Source organism: Furipterus horrens, unplaced genomic scaffold (assembly GCF_987537825.1).
Source record: "Furipterus horrens unplaced genomic scaffold, mFurHor1.1.pri manual_scaffold_5, whole genome shotgun sequence".
NCBI classification, from domain to species: domain Eukaryota; kingdom Metazoa; phylum Chordata; class Mammalia; order Chiroptera; family Furipteridae; genus Furipterus; species Furipterus horrens.
Window position 1 is genome coordinate 78346129 of NW_028327175.1, and position 23857 is coordinate 78369985.

A 23857-nucleotide genomic window follows, 5' to 3' on the forward strand; every position below is an offset into this window, starting at 1 on the left:
ATTAAGCCTCATCGGCCATTAAGCCAGGAAAAATCTGGCTTTAACGTTAAACATATTTCATAGTCACAGCAGTGCCAAAGAACCAGGTTTCATGTGTAAATTCTTCCTTGGTTGTCCTCCAAAAACTACTCATAAGGAGGAAATCTCTATTTAAGTGATCACACCAGCAAGCAAGGTATCATATGCTTCCTTTCAGCCCCCAGGATATAAATAGTTCAGCATTGCTGAATTCCAGAAAAATAAGAATTTCTCACCTAAAACCAGGAAAGATCTCAAAATATTGGAGCAGAACCCATCGCAGGCTGTGCAAAGATCCGTCGGACCAGGGATTTTGTCTGTTTTACAAACAACTGCTCCTGACAAGCTTTGCCGTTCTATTAACAGAGTTGGGAAAACAGCTTACTAGACAGTGCACCGCACACGTCCTAACACGCATGACGCAATGAGCCCAAGTGTGCACATCTGTGCTCTACTCTGTTGCGACTCCCAGAATCATTTGGTCTAAGAGTGTTTCTAAGATTGAGATCTGCAAAATTTCGATTAACAACAAACACTCTGCTATGAGCCAGGCGCCGTGATCACACAGCTGGTCCCTAAATTCCCCCATCAGCACGAGAGGCCTCAGAGGACCGCAGTGAGCGCAGCACACCCACCCCCGCCGCGGCACGGCTTACGGTGAAGCAGAGGCGTATCAAAGCAAAGCCATCTACAGACACACAGTGGCGACAACAGACACAAACGCGTAGCTCTACAGCCTTGGACAGGGGATGTATCCCCCCGAACTCTGTCACCCTGATTTTACGAATGAGGAGTTTTACAGGGCCCCCTTCAAGTTTGAGGATTAAACAGGAGGATGCCGTGAATGCTTGACACGTTAAGTGAGTGAAACACATTAGCTATTATTTCCAACCTCTCTTTTAACTAGAACTCTTGGCCAAACTGAGAAAATAAACATCCCAAGCCACAGTTCCCACCTTTGTCTTTGTCCATTTAATTACCTTTATCTTCCAAACATTTGTGTGACTAAGTTTGAACAGAGGTAATGCAATTTATTTTCAGATGCAATGGGACCTTGCTGGGACCTTTGTCCTGTATTTGACCGCTCGGGTAAGTCAAAACACTTGCTAAACTGCCAGCTTACTCCTCCAGGCCCTGACGGCAGTGCCCAGGAGCCAGCTTATGGAAGGGGCGCCCTTGGCTCTGACGGGTGCGGTTTAAAAACAAAAGAAAAAAACGTTTTTGATGAAGGGAATAGGTTGGACTTACTCCTGTTATCTTAAATGGAGATCAGCAAACATAGGGAAGCAAACTTGGCATATAAAATCCAGCTCAAGGAAACCTCGGGGTTACTAATGCATGTTTGCAGATATAGCAACCATAATGAAATGGCTGCTTTTTAATGATTTCCTATAATGGTGTTTATATATGGAAGCTTTTTTCCCTATTGAAGCGGTTTAATTGGAAAATGGCAGAGCCATGAGAGGAGGCGAATGTCCAGTTCCGATGCACACACAGGGACTGCACTCTGCTGTGGCCTTAATGAGCCTCCTTGGGGACCTGGCCGGTATGGGCCCTGTGCCCACAGCACTCTCCTCCTGCCTCCTGCTCTTTACTGGCATTGTCCCCACTTATCCCTCAGTTTAAATATACCTTAAATGCGACTCATTCTCCAATGCTCCCATCTGAGGGTGTCACTAGGGGCCCCGTTCACCCACTGTTGGTCACTCCCTATTTCCATTTCTACATCCCCCAAAGAACTGTGAGCTCCAAGATGGCATTTGCTGCTACTCAAACATCTGGATATTTACTGTGTGCGGGCACTGTTATGTTGGTAAGCAGGGTGGCTGCCTGAATGGAGCCTGCAATCTAGCCTGGTAAAGACTGGCAATACGGGACAAAATATAAATGCAAACACATGACATCATCAGGTAGTGCTCAGTGCTATGAAGACAGAGGAAGCAGGGAAGGGAAGAGCGTGCCTGCAAGCGTGAGTGAGTGAACGCTGCCTTTCTCCAAGAGGGGACAGGGATGGCCTCCGAGGAGAAGACAGCTGGCAGACTGGGGAGAAAGCCAGGGCAGATTGCAGGAAGGAGCAGACAGGCAGGGAAACGGGATGCACAGCCCTGAAGCAAGCAAGCTGGTCAGGTTTGAGGGTCAGTGAGAAGGGCAGTGGAGCCAGAGCTAGGAGAAAAACAGGGCTAGACAGCTGGGGAGGATGAGGTTTGAGGTGTGGGATGCGCCAGTTCTGGGAGGCCCTGTAGGTCACGGTAAGAAGTTGGGATGTCCCTGAGAGTGTGGGATTGGAGCATGAACATACAGCCATCTGATGGCAGATTCTTTCTTATATCCCCAGTCCCTGGCACCGGTTCCTGTGAGTTTCTGAATGAATGAATAAAGGTCCCCTTTTGTGGGCAGAGGACATATACAGATGCTGGGCAGACAGGGTTCCTTCCCTCCAGAAGCTCAGTTCCTTTTTCTTTTTAAATATGTTTTATTGATTATGCTGTTACAGTTGTCCCAATTTCTTTTCCCTCTGCTCCCCTCCACCCAGTGACCACCCCCTGCCTCCAGTAGTTTCCCCCCCCCCTTTTAGTCCATGCCCATTGGTTGTGCATAGTTCTTCTCAACCTCTTCCTGTCTACTCCATTCCCTCCTAGTATGCTTCTTAATTCCTGCATCATCTCCCTCCCTTTCCCCCTTCCCCCTCCCTGCTGACCTGCCCCCAATATGTTCCCCATACCTATAATTCTTTGTCCAGTCTCCTTGCCTACTTAGTTTGCCTTTGTTTCAATTCCCTAGCTTCTGTTGTTGGTTGTTGTGATACAGTTTTCATTTTAATGTTCATAGTTTTGATCCTCCTTCTTCTAAGCAAGTCCCTTTAACATCTCATATAACAGTGGTTTGGAGCTGATGAACTCCTTCAGTTTTATTTTGTCCTGGAAGCACTTTCTCTGCCCTTCTATTCTGAACGACAGCTTTGCTGGATAGAGTATTCGTGGCTGTAGGTTTTTGATTTTCATTACTTTGAATATTTCTTGCCAGTCCCTTCTTGCCTGCAGAGTCTCCTTCAAGAAATCAGCTGATAGTCTAATTGGGACCCCTTTGTACATAATTCTTTTCTTCTCTCTTGCTGCTTTTAAGATTCTCTCTTTATCTTTAATTTTTGACAATTTGATTATAATGTGTCTTGGAGTGGTTCTCCCTGGGTCCAGTTTTTCTGGAACTCTCTGTCATTCCTGGACCTGTAAGTCTATTTCCTTCCTGAAGTTCAGGAAGTTCTGCTTCATTATTTTTTCACATAAGTTTTCAATTTCTAGTTCTTCTTCACCTTCTGGCAACCCTATTAATTCTAATGTTTGTTCGCTTATAGCTGTCCCAGAGGTTTCTGAGTCTCTCGTCATATTCCTCACTTCTCGTTTCCTCTTTCTGCACTGGTTGACTGTGTGTTCCTTCCCTGTGTTCTGATTTGTTGATTTGATCTCTGGTTTTCATTTCCTCACCACTTGTCTCCTATGTGTTTTCGTTCATTTCAGCAGGACTAGCCTTCATTCCTTCCCCGTCTTGTTCACAATCTTTTGTTAATTCTGTAAGCTGCCTTATGACTATAGCTCTGAACTGAGCCTCAGAAAGATTTTCTATTTGTTCATCTGTTAATTCCTCTATTTGCCTTTTGGTCAGCTGCGTGATTGGTATTTCAATCATTATTCCTGCCATACTGACTGACCGTTTTTGTTTATCTTTCCTTCTTGGGCGGGACTGTCACACCTCCTACTCGATCAAGGGCAGAGCCCCATGCACTCGTCACTACCTGGCAATCCTTCTCCCCACACTGTGGCGCTTTGTGTGGGGGCGGGGGGTCCAAGATGGATTCCTGCCATTACTCTCCGCCGAGACACTGGGAGCCTCTTCCTCCGTCCCACACCCTCTGGGCCTCACAGTCCGAGGCAATGCGGGTCTGCCTTCCCCGGCTTTGGAATTGTGAGCTGACGTGTCTCGACTACAGCTGGGACTGCTCCCCTGGCGTTTCTTGCAGTCCCGCCGCACGTTGCTGCAGCTACCGCCGGCAGCACAGCTTGATCTCTCTGCCCCGGTTTCGCCCCTCCCACCCATCCGGACGAGCACCACTTGTTTATAACTTCATACGTTTGACTTCCATGTAGTTTTATTTTCTGGAACTTCTGGTTATTTCTGGTTTTGCGGTAGTTGTAGTCCTTCTCAGTTGTGGAGGGAGACAGAGCATGTCAGTCTAAGCCTCCATCTTGACTGGAAGTCCAGAAGCTCAGTTCCTTTAGGAAAGATACTACCACCCACTGTAATGAACATATATATTTTTTAATGAAAGAAGAGATGAAAAGAAATGAGAAACCTGAACTATAGATGCTTTCTCATGTTGGAAGCCCTGAGAAGTCCCATGGTAAAGATGCCAGCCCATTTAAGTGGCTCTGTCCCTCCATTTCCCAACCTTCTTTGATTAAGAAACTTTGTTGGAGTATGGGCCACTTATTTATTTTCACAGACTATAACTTCACAGACAGGAATAGAAGGATCAGTGCAGGAATGCCTCTGTAGTAACAAGGAAGTTTCTGGCTGCTTGCACTTGTCTGTCTGTCTAAGGCTGCCTGACAGAGCCCAGAAGCTTTCGGAGTCACTAGGGTTAGCGATTATGAGGCTGGCATATCTTAGCATGTAGGACGTGGGCCCATGGCTGGGCCGGGTCTGGGTTCAGGTTTGAGGGAGGCAGTTTTGCCTGAAGCCACGACACTAGGCCTGGGGAGGCATCCCCACTCCTCAACCCATTTCTGTCTGGCTCATTTGGTATCAGCTCTCAATGACTTTGATGTAGCTAAATCCGTCTCATTTGGCTGTAGCAGCAATCCAGCCTACTGACCCTTCTTCCTTATTACAGCGTTTCCTGGCTCACCGGCTTCCAGACAGTACTATCCTCATTTCCTTCATGTGGCTTTGCCTGATTGACTGTTGGTGCACTGGTTGATTGCTTCGCTCTTTTATTCAAAGAAGTCTCTCTGAACACATTTTCCATGCCAGGCCCTGTGGTGGGGCTCTGGAGATACACGAGTAGATACAACAAGCATGCTTCTGCCCAGCAGAATGTAGTGGGAAGAGTCAGTTAAGCAAAGAAATAGAAATACATCATTTAAAATTTCAGTGTGACAGAGGAAGGAATCCAATGGGGCAGTGACAGAGTCAGCACAGGGACTTGCACAGATTGTTGCTCATGAGCTGCTCTGAAGGAGGTGGACTTAAATCCAGACCAAAATGATGAGAGGCCCATCCCTGCTGAGTCTCCTTATCAGCTGGTGAGCCCCAAGGCTCAGTCTCCAGGCTCTCTGTATTTTCACTCCACGCATAGATTTCCATTGCTTCAGTAACTACCTGCGAATAACCTGCTGTCTCCTAGCTGATTTTCTTCAGCCTGCACCTCTCCTCTTGGCTTCTTATATACACCCACTGCCTTCCCAAGCATCTCCACCCAGGTATCTCCAGATGCCTTACTCTTATGTCCAAACAAAACACATGAACTCCACCCTGCCCCACCCTCCCTTAAACAAAAGAAAACAAAATTGAAAGCAAAAAAAACAACTGGTCCTTTTTCCTATCCCCCCATATTGGTGTATAACACCCCCATTTGTCCACTGTGCAATCCAGACATATATGTATGGGACATCTCCACATATGTATCCAATCCTTCATCCAGATCTGGCCATTTTATACCTTTTCTCCATCCATGTGCTTTGCTACATCTCAATGGCCACCACCCTAAATCCCAGCAACAATTTTGCCACATGCACTTTTTCAGTGGTTTCCTAGTTGGCCTCCCCCATTCACTCTTGATCCACTGATTCTATCTCCTTTGGGGATTGATTCAAAATGGAGTCTGATTGTCTTTTCTCTGCCTCCCCCTATTAAAATCTTTCAGTTGATTCCTGTATATCTTTGAATAAAGATCAAACTCTCTCATAGCCTATAAGATCTTGCATGATCTTGCTCTTCCTTCTCCTGGTCCTTCTTCCATCTCTCCCCTACATGTGAACATTTCCTAAGATACGTGTCTCTTCCCTCTTTTGACTCCACACCTTTCTGACCATAGGGATCTTACTTCATAACTTCAAAGCCTTTATCCTCAACCTCAATCTCTTCAGAGAGCCAGTTAGGCATCTCCAAGTAGACCAGTGGTTTTGCAACATTTTGACTGCAATTCACATTTGGAACATTTCATTTGGCAATTTACTACATATACACATGTAACAAATAATTTTCACGAAACAATACTGTTTCATGACCCACTAATGGGTCATGACCTGCAGTTTAAAAACACACAGTTCCAGATACTTCCACATAGACATTTTTCTACAACCTCAAACATGATGTATCTATTTCCTAATTCATTTCTCAACCAAACTTCCTTCTAAGGAACATGATCATTCTCTTAGTCACTCAGGACCAACATGTCAGAGTCACTTTGGATTCCTCTTTACCCAATAGCTCTTATTGGTTCTTCTACTTGTCCCCACCCATTCTAGCCTTTCTATTACTGCCACCATAATTCAGATTTTACTGTCACGTGGAGCATTCTAATAGCCTTAATGACTGGTTCCCTACTTCCAGATTTTTCAAATAGAGGTGACATATGTTTGAATCACAAACATCAGGGCTGAAAGCTAATTCAGCTCTTCAGTTACAGTTTGACCAACGAAGTAGTATGTGAAGGGACTGAAATGGATGTGCCTTCATCTACTCATCAAAATCCGTGACTAATTAAATTTTAATTCAGGCTGCCTCATGTTTCCATAAATTCCTGTTATAGAAACCAGACTCTGTGGTAATGGCAGGCAGACTCACCCATGTCAGCAGTGACCATGGTTGACTGGTTTTCAGGGATGGAGACAGAGGTCTGGTCTTGGTCCATGCTTCGAGAGTCCTCGTTGACCTCCTGTTGACTCTGGCTGAGTTCTGATCGCAGCTCTGAGTACTCATCTTCCTCCCTAAGGAAAAAAGAAGAATTGATCACCACTTACAGAGAATAAGACAAACTCCTCGAGAATATGTCCTTTAAGGACAAAATAAAAGACATTCAGAGAGAAAACAGATAGCTCTCCCCCCCACCCCCAGACCACTTATCATGGTTCCTTCAGCCAAAATAGATGGTCACATCTATGGTCAGTATATGAAACTGAAGGGTTGCATCTGTGTCCCCATATATACCCATACACCTAACAAGAGTCATCTAGCAGCCTGCCAGGAACTTTTCCCCTTCAAAGATTTCCTGAAGGAATTAGAATTCTTCATCTCCTCAAGTTCCAAGGTGAAAAAGAACAAAGACTACTAGCACCGATGCTACAGTGAGCAAAATAATCAAGACTGGTGAACAGGAACAGCATGTCCTATTGCCTGGAGGGTCCCAATGATGGGCTTTCTTCTTGGAGGAGGAGGTACTGGGGCCAGAGCTACTGGAAAGCCAGAACCTCATCTGTGCAGAACAAAACAGATGCTTTGAGAGGTATAAGGATCAGCATGTCTAACAATTACCACACTTAATTTCCCCAGAGAAAGTAGGCAGAGTAGAGAACAGGAAAACAGGATGGAGTAAGGAGAAAAATGAAAACAGTAAGTGAGAGAATACCACTTACTGGTAAATTTCTTTCAATTTGATTTGCATCTGCTAACAGGAAGCTAATATTTAAATGCAGCTATGTTTCATTAACACAAGAACACCCACCCCTTCTCAGCCCTTCAAGGATCCCTCAACCTTTGGCTTCTGAATTAATTATGAGCAAGCTAAGAAAACTTAAAACTGTAGTATATATTCAAGGCACACCCATACTTCCTTTCCCCACCACTGTTATCATCACTGCACACACACTGGATATAGACATGGAGAGAGCAAAATTAACCCTCATTGAAGCATTTATTTTGCAAGTGAGCTAGAAGAGAAAATTGTCAATGGATTTAATTATGAGGTTGGAAAGCCCAGAGGTGTCTGCTCAGCCCCAGGGGAAAGGTGTCTGTGAAGAAAGCGAGGATGAGAAGAAATCCTCTTAGTCTGGTATTCACTGTAAGTTGAGAGAGAGAGAGAGAGAGAGAGAGTGAGTTAGTTCGTGCGCACACACGCGCGCACAGTCTACAGACCTGGGTTTTAGGTAGACCAAGACGGTGAGTGGTGATCTTTGGAATTTGGAGAAGAGGCAGCTGCCATTTTAAGCTGAGGAGACACATCTATAAGCTAGAGAAATGTGAAGATCTCTTCAGACTTCTTGGTTCTCTCAAGAAATCAACATCCTTCCAGGGAAGAGATTCAGCTGAGCCCCTGATTTATAAGGTCTTTTAAATAAAAGTCACCCAAATCTGGGTGGACTTTAAACAGATATAAAGCCCCCCAGACATGCAAAACATGAAATAGAATGGGACTGCTGAAGACAAAAAATATATAGGTTAATGTTTTATGGCTAAGTTAATTATTAGACTAGATACCTGCAAAGCTAACAATAATTAGGTTTAGGAAATAAAACAATTAAAAACTACTCTTAAGAGTCTTAAAGAGTCTAATCTTTTTGGTCTAGAGGGTAATTGCACCCTGATATATCAGCTCTCCTTTCAATCAGAACTTAAAGTTCTGATTTCCATTAACAGGAGATTTTGTGTATGACGAGTCAATCACCTTTGCTGCATGGCCAATGCAATCAGCGTCAGCTTGGCTGAGACTGTTTTACAGGCAAGAAAGCCAGATAAATTCTGCTGCTCTATCTATGGTATAAATGGCATTTGCAGTCTTTAAAAGCCACTTTAAACCCTCCTGGCTTGGCAGGTTCAAACATATAGTGCCTGCCAAAACTTCTGCTTTGTAAAGGAATTACTTCTGGAGATTATTAGGATGAACTTTATAAAGAAGTGTATAGGGAAGGGGTGAGAGAAGGAAGTGCTGGTCACAGGGAACATTCCTTACTGAGGCTGGAGCACCGTCTGAGAATTACATCGCACTAGAAATGTCATCTGAGCTAGAAGGCTTTCAGTGTCATGAAATGCAAACTAAGAATCTTCAGTCAATGTACCTCAGCGCCAAAACAAGAAGGGGACAGCAAAGACCAGATGGATGCTGTCTTCTGGGAATCAAATATGCTCACATCTAATTCTCACCTAAGGATGATGTTGTGTTGGACACAGGAGGAGCATGTGGGGCTGCAGGCGTGCCGTGATCAGGGAAGACTTCCTGGATAGACCAGCACTCAAGACACATCTCAAGGCAAATAGAGTTCAGATAGGCCATGAGGGTGGAAGGGCACATGTAAAGGCTCAGAGGAGTCTGTGGAGGTGAATATGTGGAGGCTTGGATAGGAATAAGCAGTTCGGTGTAGCTGAAACCAAAATAAGGTGCAGTGGAAGCAGGAGGCTGGCAGGGCACCCAGACCACTTGTTGAGTGGGAGACTTTGATCAGAAGAAGAATTTAATGTAGTGAAGGAGGCAAATAATTAGGGTTAGATGGTAGAAATAGAAATAAAATGTATGAAGTCTAGGAATTCAGGGAGAGGAGTAAATGTTGCCAAGATCATGCATGAAAATAGATAAAATAAGCAGGAGGGAAGCGCAGAAGGTCTGTATCCTTGACCCCACATGGAGGTAGGTACTGAGTGCACACATTTCTGGTTAAGGTTCCTCCTTATGGTAATCATAATGAGTATTGGGTTGGCCAAAAAGTTCATTTATTTTTTTCCATAAAAGACACATTTTTCATCTTCATCAATAACTTTATTGATTTAGATATTTTGATTATGTCGGCTGTCTCCTGTGTGGTATAACGTTGATTTAATGTCTCAATTTGATCACTGTCAACTTCATCTGGTCTAGCTGACTGTGGAGCATGAAACTTCACAAACCCCTTTTGACACATTCAATCAGTCACAGCACCTTCTCCGTACACTGCACAAATCTCTTTTTGTTTCAGTTGCATTTTTATCTTTCTTGAAATAATAAAGCATAATATGCTGAAAATGTTACTACACAAAATTCACCAATTTTGATTTTTTTTTTTTAGATACATGCTGAAATGACAGCTGTCACAAGACAATCTAACAAAATGTTTTGAATGAAATTAAACACAACTAAGCGCTACTAGAGCCTTGCTACAGAAAAAAACTAAATGAACTTTTTGGCCAACCCAATATTACAGCACAAAAAAGTAGCCTTGTGAGAAGATCAGGCAGAGTTCTGTGTCCCAAAGTGTGAGGTATAGAAAGGTAAAACCGAGCCTAAATATCAGAAAGTTTGTGCAACCCTGTTGTTTCGCCAAGACTTTAGTTAAAAAAAAAAAAAAAAAAAAAAAATCATGAGTTGCATATCCTGTAGTCCTAAACATCATCAGCAGTATCATTCCTGAAAGGAGGCTGGAATCTGGGACGGGGAAATGACAAATTCTCTCAGGGCCCCTTGGAAAATGGCAGTCAATCTGGAATTGCAGGATACGCAGAAGACTGACACTAGGGTTTTTTTTCTCTCTACTGTGTTACTGAGGAAAGTTGGTCCATCAAAAGCAATGGAACAAGACATCAAAAACACTCCACCAACCCACGGCAGTTTTACAAAGGCAAATATCTGAGGTGTGTTTTCTAGGCTGTTTTGTGCAGCAGTGAGTTGCCAGGTTGGTAAAGATGTCCAGCTGATGACACAGCATCAGCGTCTCAGACTCAGAGTGACTTTGTCATCTGCTTATATCTGTTGTGTATATATTAACTGTTGGTGAGTGATAACTTACTTCTTTGGGGGAAAAAATGGCTCCCAAAAGAACATCAACTATTAGTGTGGTAATGGAAAGGAAGAAATGTGAAAAGGTCCAAGAAGTCATCATATTAACTTCAAAAATCTGAAGCTTGGACAAACTGATAAATGTTGATAATTATACACTACTGTGGTAGTTTCATAATTATGAAACTATAAACTTCTCAGGTGTTTCTCTTGAAACATAAAGGATCCTCTCACAGGATTCTAAATACACATTATTTCATTCACTTACAAGCATGTGTGAAGTGCTTCCGGTTGCACTATTTAGAGTTGCAATAATTAGTGCTTGCTACTAATTAAACAACAAAACAAAACAAAACTGCTCCTAAGGAGGCAGGCATTACATTGTACACATACTGAGGTAACTAGCCGTGGCAGAAGAGTCACAGGGTGGCAGACTGGAAGGGATCTTAGAGACCGTCTAAGCCAGGAACAACATCTTCATTTTACAAATAAGACAACTGAAGCTTCAAGACACTAAGCAACTAACCTATGATTAAGCAACTAGTTAGTATCACAGCCTAATTCCTAAATTTAGTGCCAACAATAATTCTCTAGTATAGGAGCCTATACTAGATTTTAGAGAGGGAGGGGGAGGAGGGAGGGAGGTGGGGGGAGGGGGGGGGGAGAGAGAGAGAGAGAGAGAGAGACAGACAGACAGACAGACATTGTGACAGAGAAACATTGATTGGCAGCCTCCCATGTGAGTCCCCACCATGAATCAAACCCACAAAACTTTTTGATGTACGGGAAGACATTCCAACCAACTGACCGATCTGGCAAGGGATGCAGTTATTTTTAAAGATTCCTTCTCTCTATTAGCCAGGGCTGTAATGATCTAATCAGAAATGGGAAAAGTCAATGAAAGTATAATTCTTATCATGCTTTGCAGACCTCAAGCTGAAGTATTGTGGAATCAGCTGCATTTGATAAAAATAGTACTTCACTAGGAAATTCCAGATCTATTTAATTTTGAGGTGTACATTCATGCCTTGTCACTGGATTGGAGTGATTTGTGAACAAGGCTCAGATGGACATCTGTCTGTCTTAGCAACTGTCAGTCAACTATGTACAGCTAACCCCTGGTGGTTTTTCCAAACCACATTCTGTTTTTCTTACAATTAAAGGCAGACCTGCCCTGAAGTGACCATCATTCTTTTAAAGAAAAAAGAAAGACTGTTTAGGTATAAGGAGGAAATGCATTCCTTTCAGTTCTCTTAAGAGGATCTATAGCAGGAAATTAGTGATGAGTAAGGTCCCAATTCTTCAATTCTACTTCTTTTAATTTCTTTATACAGCAGAGAGGAAGCTCAGACTCATCTATGAATATTTTGGTGAATAACTGAACAAATGAAATTTTGAAAGGCTAGCCATCCTTGCCATCAATGAGTACCAGTTTTAACAAGATCTGATATAGGATCAATACTCAAGAACTTCTGAATATGTATACCACACAGGAAGACAGGGAGAGAGAAATCTATCCTATTTTTCCAGGCTTACTTTTATTTCAGTATATTTTACCTTTTAGGCCAGAAATGAACCAATATAACATATTTTGCTGTGAGATAAAGGGGTTTTGGTTACACTGTTTGTGAAGCTAAACAGACAGACACAGTGGTGGGCTGAAAGATCACAAGAAAGGGCAGGTACATGGTACAGGACTGAGGTCTCAGAGATCAAATTATGTTAAGAGTAGATGGAGACTTTGGATATTATCTCAGTCACCAAGTGAGGAACATTTTGCAGACAAGGAAGCCGAATGCCTAAGTGCCAATGTCAAGGTGACACACATAAGATGGGCCAGTGCTCCCTGGCCTGCAGTCATTCAAGGTGAAAGGTGTGGGGGCCAGAGCCCAGGGAAAGAACCCAGGCTGATGATGGGTTTCGGGGATAGACAAGAAGATCCAGGACCTAAAGGGCCCCAGAGGTTCCAGAAGAGCACACCAGGAAGGAAGCAGGATTTAGGGTCAAATGCTGCAGAAAAGGATCAGTAACAAGCAAAAGTCACTAGGTTTTCCAGTTAAGAAATCACTGGTGATTATTTTTAAAAAGTGTCTTTGCTCAGGTTACTGTAACCAGATACCATAAACTGGCTAGCTTAAACAACAGGACTTAATTTTCTTACAGTTCTAGAGGCCAGAAGTCCAAGATCATGGTGCCACCATGACCAGTCTTGGGTAAGGGCTGAAGGGCTCTCTTCCTGGCTTGCAAATGGCTGCTTTCTCCTGTGTGCACACATGGCAGGGAGGATGGGGTTGAGAGTGGGGGGTGAAGGGGAAGGGTGAGTTTGTGTTCTGTAGTGTCTCTTCTTATAAAGTTGCTCACTAATCCCATCAGGCTGGCCCCATCCTCATGACCTCACCTAAACTGAATTATCTCCCAAAGGCCCCATCTCTAAATACCATCACATAAAGGGTTAGGGCTTTAATATATGAATTTTGGCCGGCACACAATTCAGTCCACAGCTAAAGGAGTACTGGCAAACTGGTAGGGTCAGAAGCCAGAGAGCAGTGGGCTGATGAGCAAATGGGAAATACAGCAGAAAACACAGGCTACTCATGCATTGCAGTGAAAGGCTGATGTTTTTATGAGAGTGGCTTTTGGAAAAAGAAAAAATATCTCCTTGGGAAACAAAAAGATCTCATGTTTAATTTGCTTAGACACCCCCAACCCCACCCCCCAACACCAGATCCAACGTGAGCTACTGATGCATTTTTCCATTTCCCCCATCCCATTATATTATCTCCCCAAGTCAGATGAGCATTTTAAAAAGCGACTTATAAGATACAGTTAAGTGAAAAAGCACATATCACACAACAGTGTGTACTATATGATCCAATTTGTTTAAAATATTCATGAATAAAAATTTTTTAAAAGGCCATACATACAAAATGTTCATTGTTTATTCCTGGAGATGGGATTTAGGATGCATTAGGCAGGACTCAGTTAGGAACACAAACTACTTTGGATGTTTCAAGTAGAAGGGATTTAATTTAGGCAGTTTTGTGCCGGCAAAATCATTGGAAGGGCTGGAGAAGAGAAGGGTGGCTGGAGGCCACCAGGAGCTGTCAGGTTTGCCATCAGAGCTGTGGTCCCCTCAAAGGTCAGGAAGCTGCTGCAGCCTTCACAACTGCCCACAGCTCCAGGGTCCGGCAGGACCTCAGGTCACCAAAGCCTGTACATCATCTGCAGCCATGACAGCCTGAGGGACAATGGCTCCCACTCCCTTCTGTCTTCCAAACACATGTGAGAGTATCTCACTGGCCGAACCCAGTTGTTAAGGGGGTTTGGGAAGTAGTCCCCAACGTCCAACCTCTTTGATTCTGTGGAGTGTAGATAGAGGGGGTGGGAATAGTACCAGGTGTCAGACAACATTCATGATCATCTGCTCTCTTTGGCTACTTGACAAGCATATACCCTCTCTTACACTTAAATTTTCAAATTGCAATAGCAATGGACACCACACTTTTGTAACTATCCCTCATTCAAATCAAAATGAACTCACTTTCTCACCAAAATGGGAAACCCAAATCCCATCAGGTATTGCATCCACTGTTAAATGATCACACCTCTCCTTGTTCAATGTCAAATCCACCTAGATAACAGGTAGCCTGACTGATAGGGGCTCAAAGGTTAAAGCTTTAGCTTTAGTTGATAGGCTTATGTGACTATTAATGCATGTGGAAAGCTGTATTACAGGAACTGGAATGCATGACCTACAAGACTCCAGGAGGTAGACAAGCAATTCAACTTTGTGCCTCAGGGGTCTGCAAGCTAAGGCATTCCAGGGAGGGAATGTCTGCTGAGATGCAGATACCAGGATTCAGATAAAGAACTGTTGATTAACAGATAAAGGTACTAGGAAAATCTCCTCGGACTGCAACTCTTACCCAATTAACCTTTTTTCCCAAGCTCTTTATCCTTTCTTATAAAAAAGTTTGCTTGAGATGAGATGTTAAAACAGTTTTGAGCATAAAAAACCTGCCATCTTCTCAGATCGCTGACCATCTGAATAAAGTGCCGATAAAGTTTCAATCCTTGTCTCTGCTTATTGGTTCTGGCAGTGACAGGCAGCATGAACGCTGACTTTTCCACTTTCATAACTATTAAACTGTAAGTTTCACCAACCTATTTGCAACTGGTTATGAAGCTAAATTGATATTTATAACTTCCTTCTTCTAGGTTGTTCCAATATACTAACTTTTACCACTGGGCAATTTCTAGGAGGTAGACTAGAAAATCCCTTGGGTACCAGACATAGTCCTCATTGCCCCATGGTATAGCAACAATCCACTTGCCTTGTGAAAGTTAGGAACAATCGCTCCAGCCAGCACAGTAACTCTCTTTATTGCCAAGAGCCTGGTGGCAGTCAATGGAATCATTGTTGCATTCTTCAGTGGAGACATAGTTTCCTTGGGAACTAAGGCTTCTAACCTAGCAGGGCTTAACATCGCAAGGATGAGAAGCAAAAATTTTTTAAAGTGGGGTTTTAGGTATACAAATGAGAGGAGCCACTTCTACTTCCACCTGGACCCTCTCAAAAAAGGCAGCACCACATACTGTTGCTGGTTGGGAGCATTTACTATGTTTCTAGGGCACTGAAAAACCTTTCTCTCACAAATGGTGCCGTGTGGTAGATTAGGTATATTATTGTAGGAATTAAGGTCATAAGGTACTCATCCCCGGACCTTCTGTTTTGGATGGAATTGTGTCCTCCCCCCCAACCCCAATTCATATGTTGCAGCCTAACCTTCAATGTATTTGGAGATGGAATTTTTGGAAGATAATTAAGTTTGATGAGTCATGGGGGTGGGGGCTTCACAATGGACTTAGGGACCTTATATTGTAGAAGAGACACCAGAGACCTTATTTCATCTCTCTCCCTTGCCAGGGGAAGACAGTGAGAGGGCAACCTTTTCCAGATGAGGAAGAAAGCCCTCAGTGGGGAAATGAATTGGCTGGCACCTTAATCTTGGCCTTCCCAGGCTTCAGAACTGTGAGAAATAAATTCCTACTGTTGAAGCCACCCAATCTGTGGCATTTTGTTACAGCAGCCTGGGCTGACTTAACAATATACCTTCACAAATCCTCACTCTGACTGATGGACTACAGGTTTTTTGGGGTCTCCAGGGACTATCATCAGCTCAGAGTCAATAATCACCCCAGAATTGTTATTATCTCTTTTTCCCACTGCACAGTCTCCCTAATAGGTGGCTGTGATTCTCTTTGGAAGGGGGAAGAGGAAGACTGACTGTACTCACTTGTGGCAGGATTGTATACATCTCCCCCTTCACCCAAGGTGCTTGGGGTCTGTGCATTGGATCAGGTAAAGGAAACTGGATAAGAGGCCACGAGTCTCCATTGCGATGGCAAGTCAAATCTCTGTTCACCAGACCAAAATTTTCTGACTTACAAAGATCAAGTAAAACTTCATTAGGCTGCCTATGTATACTGGTCCTAGAGACCCTATGACCAATGAGCCAATACTAAAGATCTCTACAGGTCAAACCTTTCTGATGGCTGCTGTTGGCCTGGTTATTGATACAGTGACCAGGTGCACACTGACTCCAGTAGTTAAATAGCACCAAAGATCTCATTTTAATGATGTCATCTTCCACCCAACATCCTGACTCTTTTGGCCTCTGGACTCCTACATTACACTATTGTAATTCTGGCATTTCAGCATTGTTTAATGTAGTCCTCTACTGAGTCTACTTTTCAGTTAAACTACTAGAACTACCATACTGAATCCAGAATCTCTGGTAGAAAGAGTCATATCAATAAATTCACCATCAAGCCAACACTGTCTTCCTCTCTCTCTGGACTAGAACTCTTAGTTAGGTCCTAATCCCACGCATATTGTTCCCAAGTTTCAGTGACTATAAATGAACAAAATCTTACAAATCTTTTCATATTTTAGCTGTATCTTCCCAGGTTGAAATTTTTACTTATTTCCCTGGGGCAGGAAGAAACAGAACTACTTTTAGACCTAAAAGAGGAATGGAGCAGCAGTGGGACATGAATATATCTGCCCTCCCTCTGCCCCCGGCCTGGGATCAGATGGCTACAGAGTCTTCAAGCAAGGTGGGAAAAGCTTTATCCAAGAGGGAGAAGGACTGCTTCTGAAAGAAGGGAAGCTCAATGTAGTTTGTAAAGCTCTGGGAATCTGGACTGATTTCAATCTACCCAATTGTCTCCATTTAAATTATCATCATTTTATCTTTTTCTGTCAATGCTTGTCTTTACCTAAGAGAGCCGATGTGGCTGTGACTTCAACTTGCATTGCACTTCAGCAGCCTGCGGTATTTGATTCTTGGCTACATTAGCCCTATGGCTGTAAGAGATAGAACACTATTCTAGGGCAGTCACAGGTCTCTGGTTCTCTGAATGTGACCTGAGATAAAAATTTAAAACTAAGACTGACATTTTCTTTCCTTAAGTAATTCAGTATTGCTTAAGTGGGGTATACCATAGTTTACATAAACTAGTCCCTTATTAATCCTTTTTCAGCTTTTCAAATACATTCCTAAGTCAGGCCCAGACTGAAGTGACAAGAAAGTCTGTAAGGTACCAGCATTGCACGTGACTATTATGACAATCAATTCTCTAGGCCCTGGATATGCTAGGGCAGCTAGAGATCCTCCAAGGTGTCTGGCTGCTACTTTACTGAACCTATCATAGAATCTCAGGACCTGAGGGCAAACTAATTTCCTGGTGTGCTGGGGGCTGGGGCAATGCCTTAGCCCTGGAGTTCAGAGGACAAGAAGAGCCTTGTCTTACTGGCCCACATGTCTGCATATGTTCCAGCCCTTCATGGAGTCACCTCAAGGAGGGATCAGCTCATTTACATAATGAAAACTGGCAGAATTTAACAATACATCTGCACAGATATAATTTTCCTTTAAATAAAAGGCATGAATAAATGTTTACAGTCAATAAGCTCGCTGTATTTTTACATGAAGTAGTTTGGCCATTATAATCAATTTAAGCATCCTGAAATTGAGTTTTCCAGGTGACATGTGATGCATTTTCTCACAGCTCACTAAGCCCATTTGCCTTCCTTCATCTTCAACTGTTTCAAGTACAACATGTTTTAATGAAAATTACAAATTTGCCAATGTAGTCTATCAGCCGCCTTTAACTCTGCCATAATCATTTCTTTGGGCTGAAAGTTCTTTTCTCCTCATGCATTACTAACCTACAATCACTCTGAAGACCAGGATACAATTTAAAAGTCTTGAGGTTCTAAATTAGAATATGAAATTTATTGTGTGGCTCCAGTTCAGGGCAAATTTTTCCATGATCTTGCCCAGGAAACACAGACTCAACAGTCCCCTCATCAAGGAGCCCTGTCATTACTATGACTCTCAGAGTTGGAAGAAAATATGTCTGAAGTTTCTTCTAACCCAGAGATTCGAGAGAGAGAGAGAGAGAGTTTAAAGTAGCTGCCTCTAAAACCTGTAATTGTGGCCTGTGAAAATATTCACCGGACAAAGCACTCTTTCTCCATAAAGGTAATTGCCAACCATCTGCTTTCCTCTGGGCCGTTCCCTGAGCGCAGACAGGAAGATAACAGTTCTCATCCTTGGTTCAGTAGAAGTCACTTAAAACAAAACCCCTCCACTGAACAGCAGGGCAGACACACCAAGTGCTGTGCACAGGAGACGTAGGGGCCAACTGACTGATAAGAAGGAAGAAGCAATCCCTTAACATTAAGCCCCACCTTTTTCACTAGGGATGTATCAAATCTTGCCCTCACCTTAGGAATTTATAAGAGGCTAAGTCCGTGTTGGTAAATCAACTTGAGGTAAGCTCAAAATATTATTAGATTATCTAGAAGCCTACGTAATGCTTAGTTTTAAGCCTCATTCCTAGATCTCTTAGAATCTCCCGCAGAGGCACACAGTTCACACATCAGAGCAGACCTGGTGAATAAAAGGTGTGCAAGGGATTCTGGTCTCTCAGAAAGAGGGGCTCCTTTTAGAATTTGCTAATAAAGGATCTCACTCAACTTCTGATTCCACACCCTTATCAATAAACTGAGGATTCCAACAGCCACGCTTAATTAGAAAAGAATAATAAAGGGGAAAGTGTGTAGGTTAACAAAGCAAAGAGAAACTACTTTATCAACTGTAAAAGTCTCATTGACAAATAGAACATCATTATAATTCAAAGGATCGACCTTCAACTCCAAGACCCAGGTTACAGCCCAGAGGGGCAGAGAGAAAGCACGACTTGAAGGCTACTACCTGATGGTGGTGCCTTGCAAACGGTCTATCTTCTTATTGAGCTCAGCAATGATGCTGTGGAGCTCCGTGATGCGCTCCTCGTAGCGCAGCGTCGTCCGCTCCTGGACATCCTCATGCTCTCTCATGAGATGGGACTGCTCGCACTGGAGTCAAGAGAACAAGAAAGAAATGCCAATGAGGTGACGCTCTGGTAGGCTAGTGATTCTAAGTTTCATGGCTTCAAACCATTACAAGCGCAACAGTGAGCATGCCCAAAACAAAACATACGCCTGCTCACCGGCCAGCAGTCCCAAGAGACACAGCAGCTGCAGCAGCAGCTCGGTTTGACGATGCCCTGGTAAACACCTGCCTCTCTGCCTCTCTAGCACGCATGCTCTTGGGGGAAAGATCCCTTTGCCACTGCACAAAACCTTTATGGGACTGTGTCTCCTCTTTTTCTTAGCCAGAAAGTGGGCAAGGGGCCCAAATTGGGTCCTTCAGATGCCTTCTTCAGGAATTTGAAGCTTGAGTGGTTGGGCCTAGGGTTGCTTGGAGTGGATTCACATGACTGAGGGTCCTGAAGAGATTGCCCCTTAGTTCTTGCTCTGTATGTCTCCAGAGTTCCCTTCCCAAGCTCCTTTATGGCTGTTCAGTTTCCCATTTACCCACTTATTTCTTTATTGTTGAAGTCTGTCAGGCTCTTAGTTACTTTTTAGCCAAAGAATCCTAAGTGGTATGACAGCGTTGCTCATTTGGTTGGTCCTCTGCAGACTTAATGCTTCCCAGTATCCTTTCCTGTAAGAGTCAAGTCCTGGAAGGCAGGGACTGGGTGTTTTCATGACTTAGCCCTAGCACCTGGCATATGGCCTGGTTCACCACGGATGATCTGGAAGTGTTATGGAATGAATAAATCACAATGTATCCCACTGCCATGACGGCTGCTTTGCAGACACAGTGACAAAAGAGGCTGAGGAGCTTCCCTTGCTCAGCATTTGATGGACTAACAGGCAGCAGATGCTATAAAAAAAATTTTTGTTGCCAGAGTTTAAATCCTAAGGAACCTGTTCTCTTTCATTTCTCTCCCCTCTTCACACCCCCCACCAGTCACTGCACATTTAATCTCATTTGCATAATAATAGAACACTCATTTGTGATGGAACAAGGAGTCTAGTTTATACTCCTATCTACTACCTTCAGACCTGATTAATTTCCTATCCAGCAGAGGAATTTTTATTTCATTTTCAGCAAGGTTTTCCTAATGCCGAGAGCCACGTGTACTTGCCAGCTTTGCACTTCCAGGGCTGGTGGCAGGCAGGCAAGGGTAAGACTTCTCATCTGCCACCTCCCACATCCTCCCCCTTCCCTAAATCTGCTGGGCTCCCAATGGTGTGACACAGAACTCCCGGGCAGGGATAAAAAGCCTTCAAAGTTAAGCAGAACACTACACCAAGCCCATCTCAATACAGAAACATACGTGCTCAGCAAAGAAGTCTGATAAATACGTTGGTATAAATCATAGCAGGGACCACCCCTCTGAAGATGACCCTCAACAAACTGCTTGATCAGCATTAACGTGGTAACATCATGGGGGCTGCTCAGAGCTCCAGAAACAAGATCAGATGCAACAAGGTTGATGAAAGCTGTATTGGAGATTTTTGTGACACTGTTACTTTCAGAGAAATGGTGCAATGACTTTGGTTCTCAATGATAACCTGAAACATCCAGCAACCTCCACTCAAAGACAAACACAGAGAAAATAAGTGGAACCAGAGGCAAGGATTTTTTAAAAATAATTTATTTATTTTATTTTTTAGAGAGAAAGGAAAGCAGAAAGGGAGGGAGAGAAACATCACTGTGTGGTTGCCTCTCACTCGTGCCCCCAACCGGGGACCTGACATGCAACCTAGTCATGTGCCCTGACTGGGAATCGAACTAGCGACACTTGGCTCGCAGGCCGACGCTCAATCCACTGAGCCGTAGCAGCCAGGGCTCAGAGGCAAGGATTAATACCAAGTGCAAGCTCCATCAACACGGGAACCTTCCCAGAGTGAGTCTGTAATAGGCCACAAGCACTTTTTCTATGAAGTTATGCCTTTTGCATCCACGATCCAGCATACTTTAGAAGGAACAACGGAAGTGCACAAAATGACATGTCTCAAAGACAGTATCTGTTAATACATGAAAAAGCATATTTATCTGGAATATGCCAACAGCAGAATACTGCTGCTCTCCATCCAAACAGACTGCCTATGGGCTTTTGCTCTTGGGCTTTACTCCCATTTTCAAATTGTGTGTGTGCACGTGTGTATGGTAGTACATATGCCGACATAGCTGACACTCATGAAGGTCACTGATTCCAGCTCCTATAATAATTACAGGATAATGCCTGGTCTGGCCTGGATCCTGTGTGTGCGACAGCTCCTCTTCGCATGGCCATCCTGCTGGTTCCTCTTCCGTTTCCATATTCAGTTCTCCAGGGCTGCAAACTACTGTGAAGTGCTTTCCCTTACAAACTCAACAAGCTCTCACTCTCCCTTCAGTTCCCCTTAGTCGTCTTCTTTACAGTGTTTGTAGGTCAACAGCCCATTCAGGCAGACAAGAAACTTCAAAACCCACTTTAAAATGAAGAGGTGCAAGTGTTTATACAAGAAAAAGGCATGTGACCAATTGATAACCAACAAGACAACTCTGGGCGTCCCTGTTGACGGTTATGAGCTGCCTAGAAGGTAAGATCCTGTGCGACTGCCCAGACTGCAGAGAAATCAGATGGGTGATGGCCGAGTAAGGAGAGCAGGATAGCTGGTGGGCATCTCCACCCCGGACTCTAAAATCTGCCTGCAGGGTGTGACTATGAACAGGAGACAACGGGAAGCCTGATAATTGAGTCAGATGAAAAAGTTCTTACAGTTAAACAAGGCAAAAAGACTTATAATGTATATTTGAAACTTAGTGGTTCACTTTGGAGTAACAACAAGAATTACTGAAGAAAACATTTCTTAGCCGATGGCAAAGATATCTGCTTTACATTCCTATATTTTCCCAAAAGTATGCTTTAAAAAATGGTGAAAAGCCTCTATAATTTAATATTTCCTAAAAATAATAGATGTTTTGATGTCCCATAATATCTAAGATACTATGCTAGGTGCCATGGTGGGGGTCACTACGATACCCACTTTGAAGGGAACTCTGGTCGCAGCTCTCATGTGGCCTTCTTTACTGGGAGATAAGAAACCCGGACAGAACTGAGAGTGGGGAAGAAGAGATGTGGAATGGTACCCCGAGGATTCTTTTCCGAGTGAAAACAGAGTACTGGAAAATAATTATCAATACTCCTAGTCTCTAGACCAGTGACTGTCAATCTTTCTCATCACATGGCACAAATAAACTAATTACTGAAATTCTGCGGCACACCAAAAAAAATTTTTTTTTGATGATCTGACAAAAAATAGTTATAATTTTGATTCATTCATACTGGATAGCTATTGTTGTGTTAGGTGTTGTCATTTAAAAAAAAAAATTGACAGTCTAAGGAAAAAGAGGTCAGTACCCCTGACTAAATAGCCAGGTATTGCATGTTTTAAAAATTCTTGTGGTACACTGGTTGAAAATTGCTGCTCTAGAGGAGTGAATGGTTGAGAAGACATTACTTAAGGTTCATCTGTATAAATCAACATCCCCTTTGGTATCTCATTAAACAGCTCCCTGCTCTGTGCACACTCATAGTATGCAGGCAAAGATATCAAAGCACAGATCTCCAGTTTGAGTGAAAATCCCCTGGGCTTTTCCAAGCGGTGGTGCAAGGGAAAGCAGAGCGACTCCCATAAGGGCGGCAGTGCAGGAAGAAACGAGTCATCACCTGCAGGAGCCAAAAGAGCCCAACAAAGCACCCTTGTTAGACCTCCCATTAAACTTCACAAGAGCCAACCTCAGGAATGTGGCACTTCAGTGCAGAAGTGGAAGATGAGTGGGCAGCACCGGACAGACAAAGCCACTCTGTGCACAATCAGGTGCCTTCCTGCCCTGGCGACCTCCCATGTAGGCAGGACTGGCCTGGTAAAGTGAGACCCAATTCTGTCATCATACTACGGGACTTGTTACTAACCTGGTGCCTCTCACCACCCTGAATTTCCACCGCCTGTGACAGCATTTTGAACCTGGGAGGTGTATGAGTTTGCGTATTCTGTTTTCAAAGGACAGAGGCTAGGTCAAGATTGACACCACACCTGCATATAAGGGTCAGCTATAGCAGGTATCGCAGTACAGCCTCATTCAAGAAGATAACACAATGATGACAACTACAGAAGGAAAAGGGGTATTACTTCTATGATTACCACTTAACATTTGCACAGATTTTTTAGTTTTTAAGTTAAAATTTACGTATATGATAGACATTTTTGAAAAATAAAGACATTATTTTTTCATAACCTAGTAACACAACCTCTTTTCAAATGGAGTTCATTTATATCCAGTATTTTCTCATGTGAGGCTCTGTCAGTACCAGCACGTGGAGTGCACATCACAGAAGTACCCACACCCCCGTAGCAGCCAGCAAAGTCCTTCACGAAGACTGGTTCACCTCCATCCATGCACATGGTCATGTTCTACTTCCCTTAAGCTAGATGTGGCCACATGACTTATTTTGACCAATGAGATACGAGTTAATATACATCATTTTTGACCCCTTTGAGAGCTCCTGTAGGATGTGCCACATTCCCTGCCCCAGGCCGTGGCTGCTGGCAGCATTCCAGGTGGCAGAGGCCCATCAGCTTGGGAGGCTGGGCAATGCAGCACAGTCTCCTGCCAGCCCCAGTGAGCTCCTAGCAATAAGAAATGAACC

At 43.5% G+C, this 23857-nt stretch overlaps 1 protein-coding gene across 4 annotated transcripts in view; it reads right to left on the reverse strand.

Moving 5' to 3' along the window:
* The window catches only part of MCC (MCC regulator of Wnt signaling pathway), a 393601-nt gene that overhangs the window by 76858 nt on the left and 292886 nt on the right, over positions 1 to 23857 (reverse strand). For all 4 annotated transcript variants that reach the window (XM_090276589.1, XM_090276588.1, XM_090276590.1 and 1 more), the window contains 2 exons: positions 19042 to 19184; positions 6862 to 7004 (listed from right to left, as the gene is read on the reverse strand). In XM_090276589.1, the coding sequence (XP_090132715.1) occupies positions 6862 to 7004; positions 19042 to 19184 (286 nt within the window). The remainder of the gene's footprint in view (positions 1 to 6861; positions 7005 to 19041; positions 19185 to 23857) is intronic.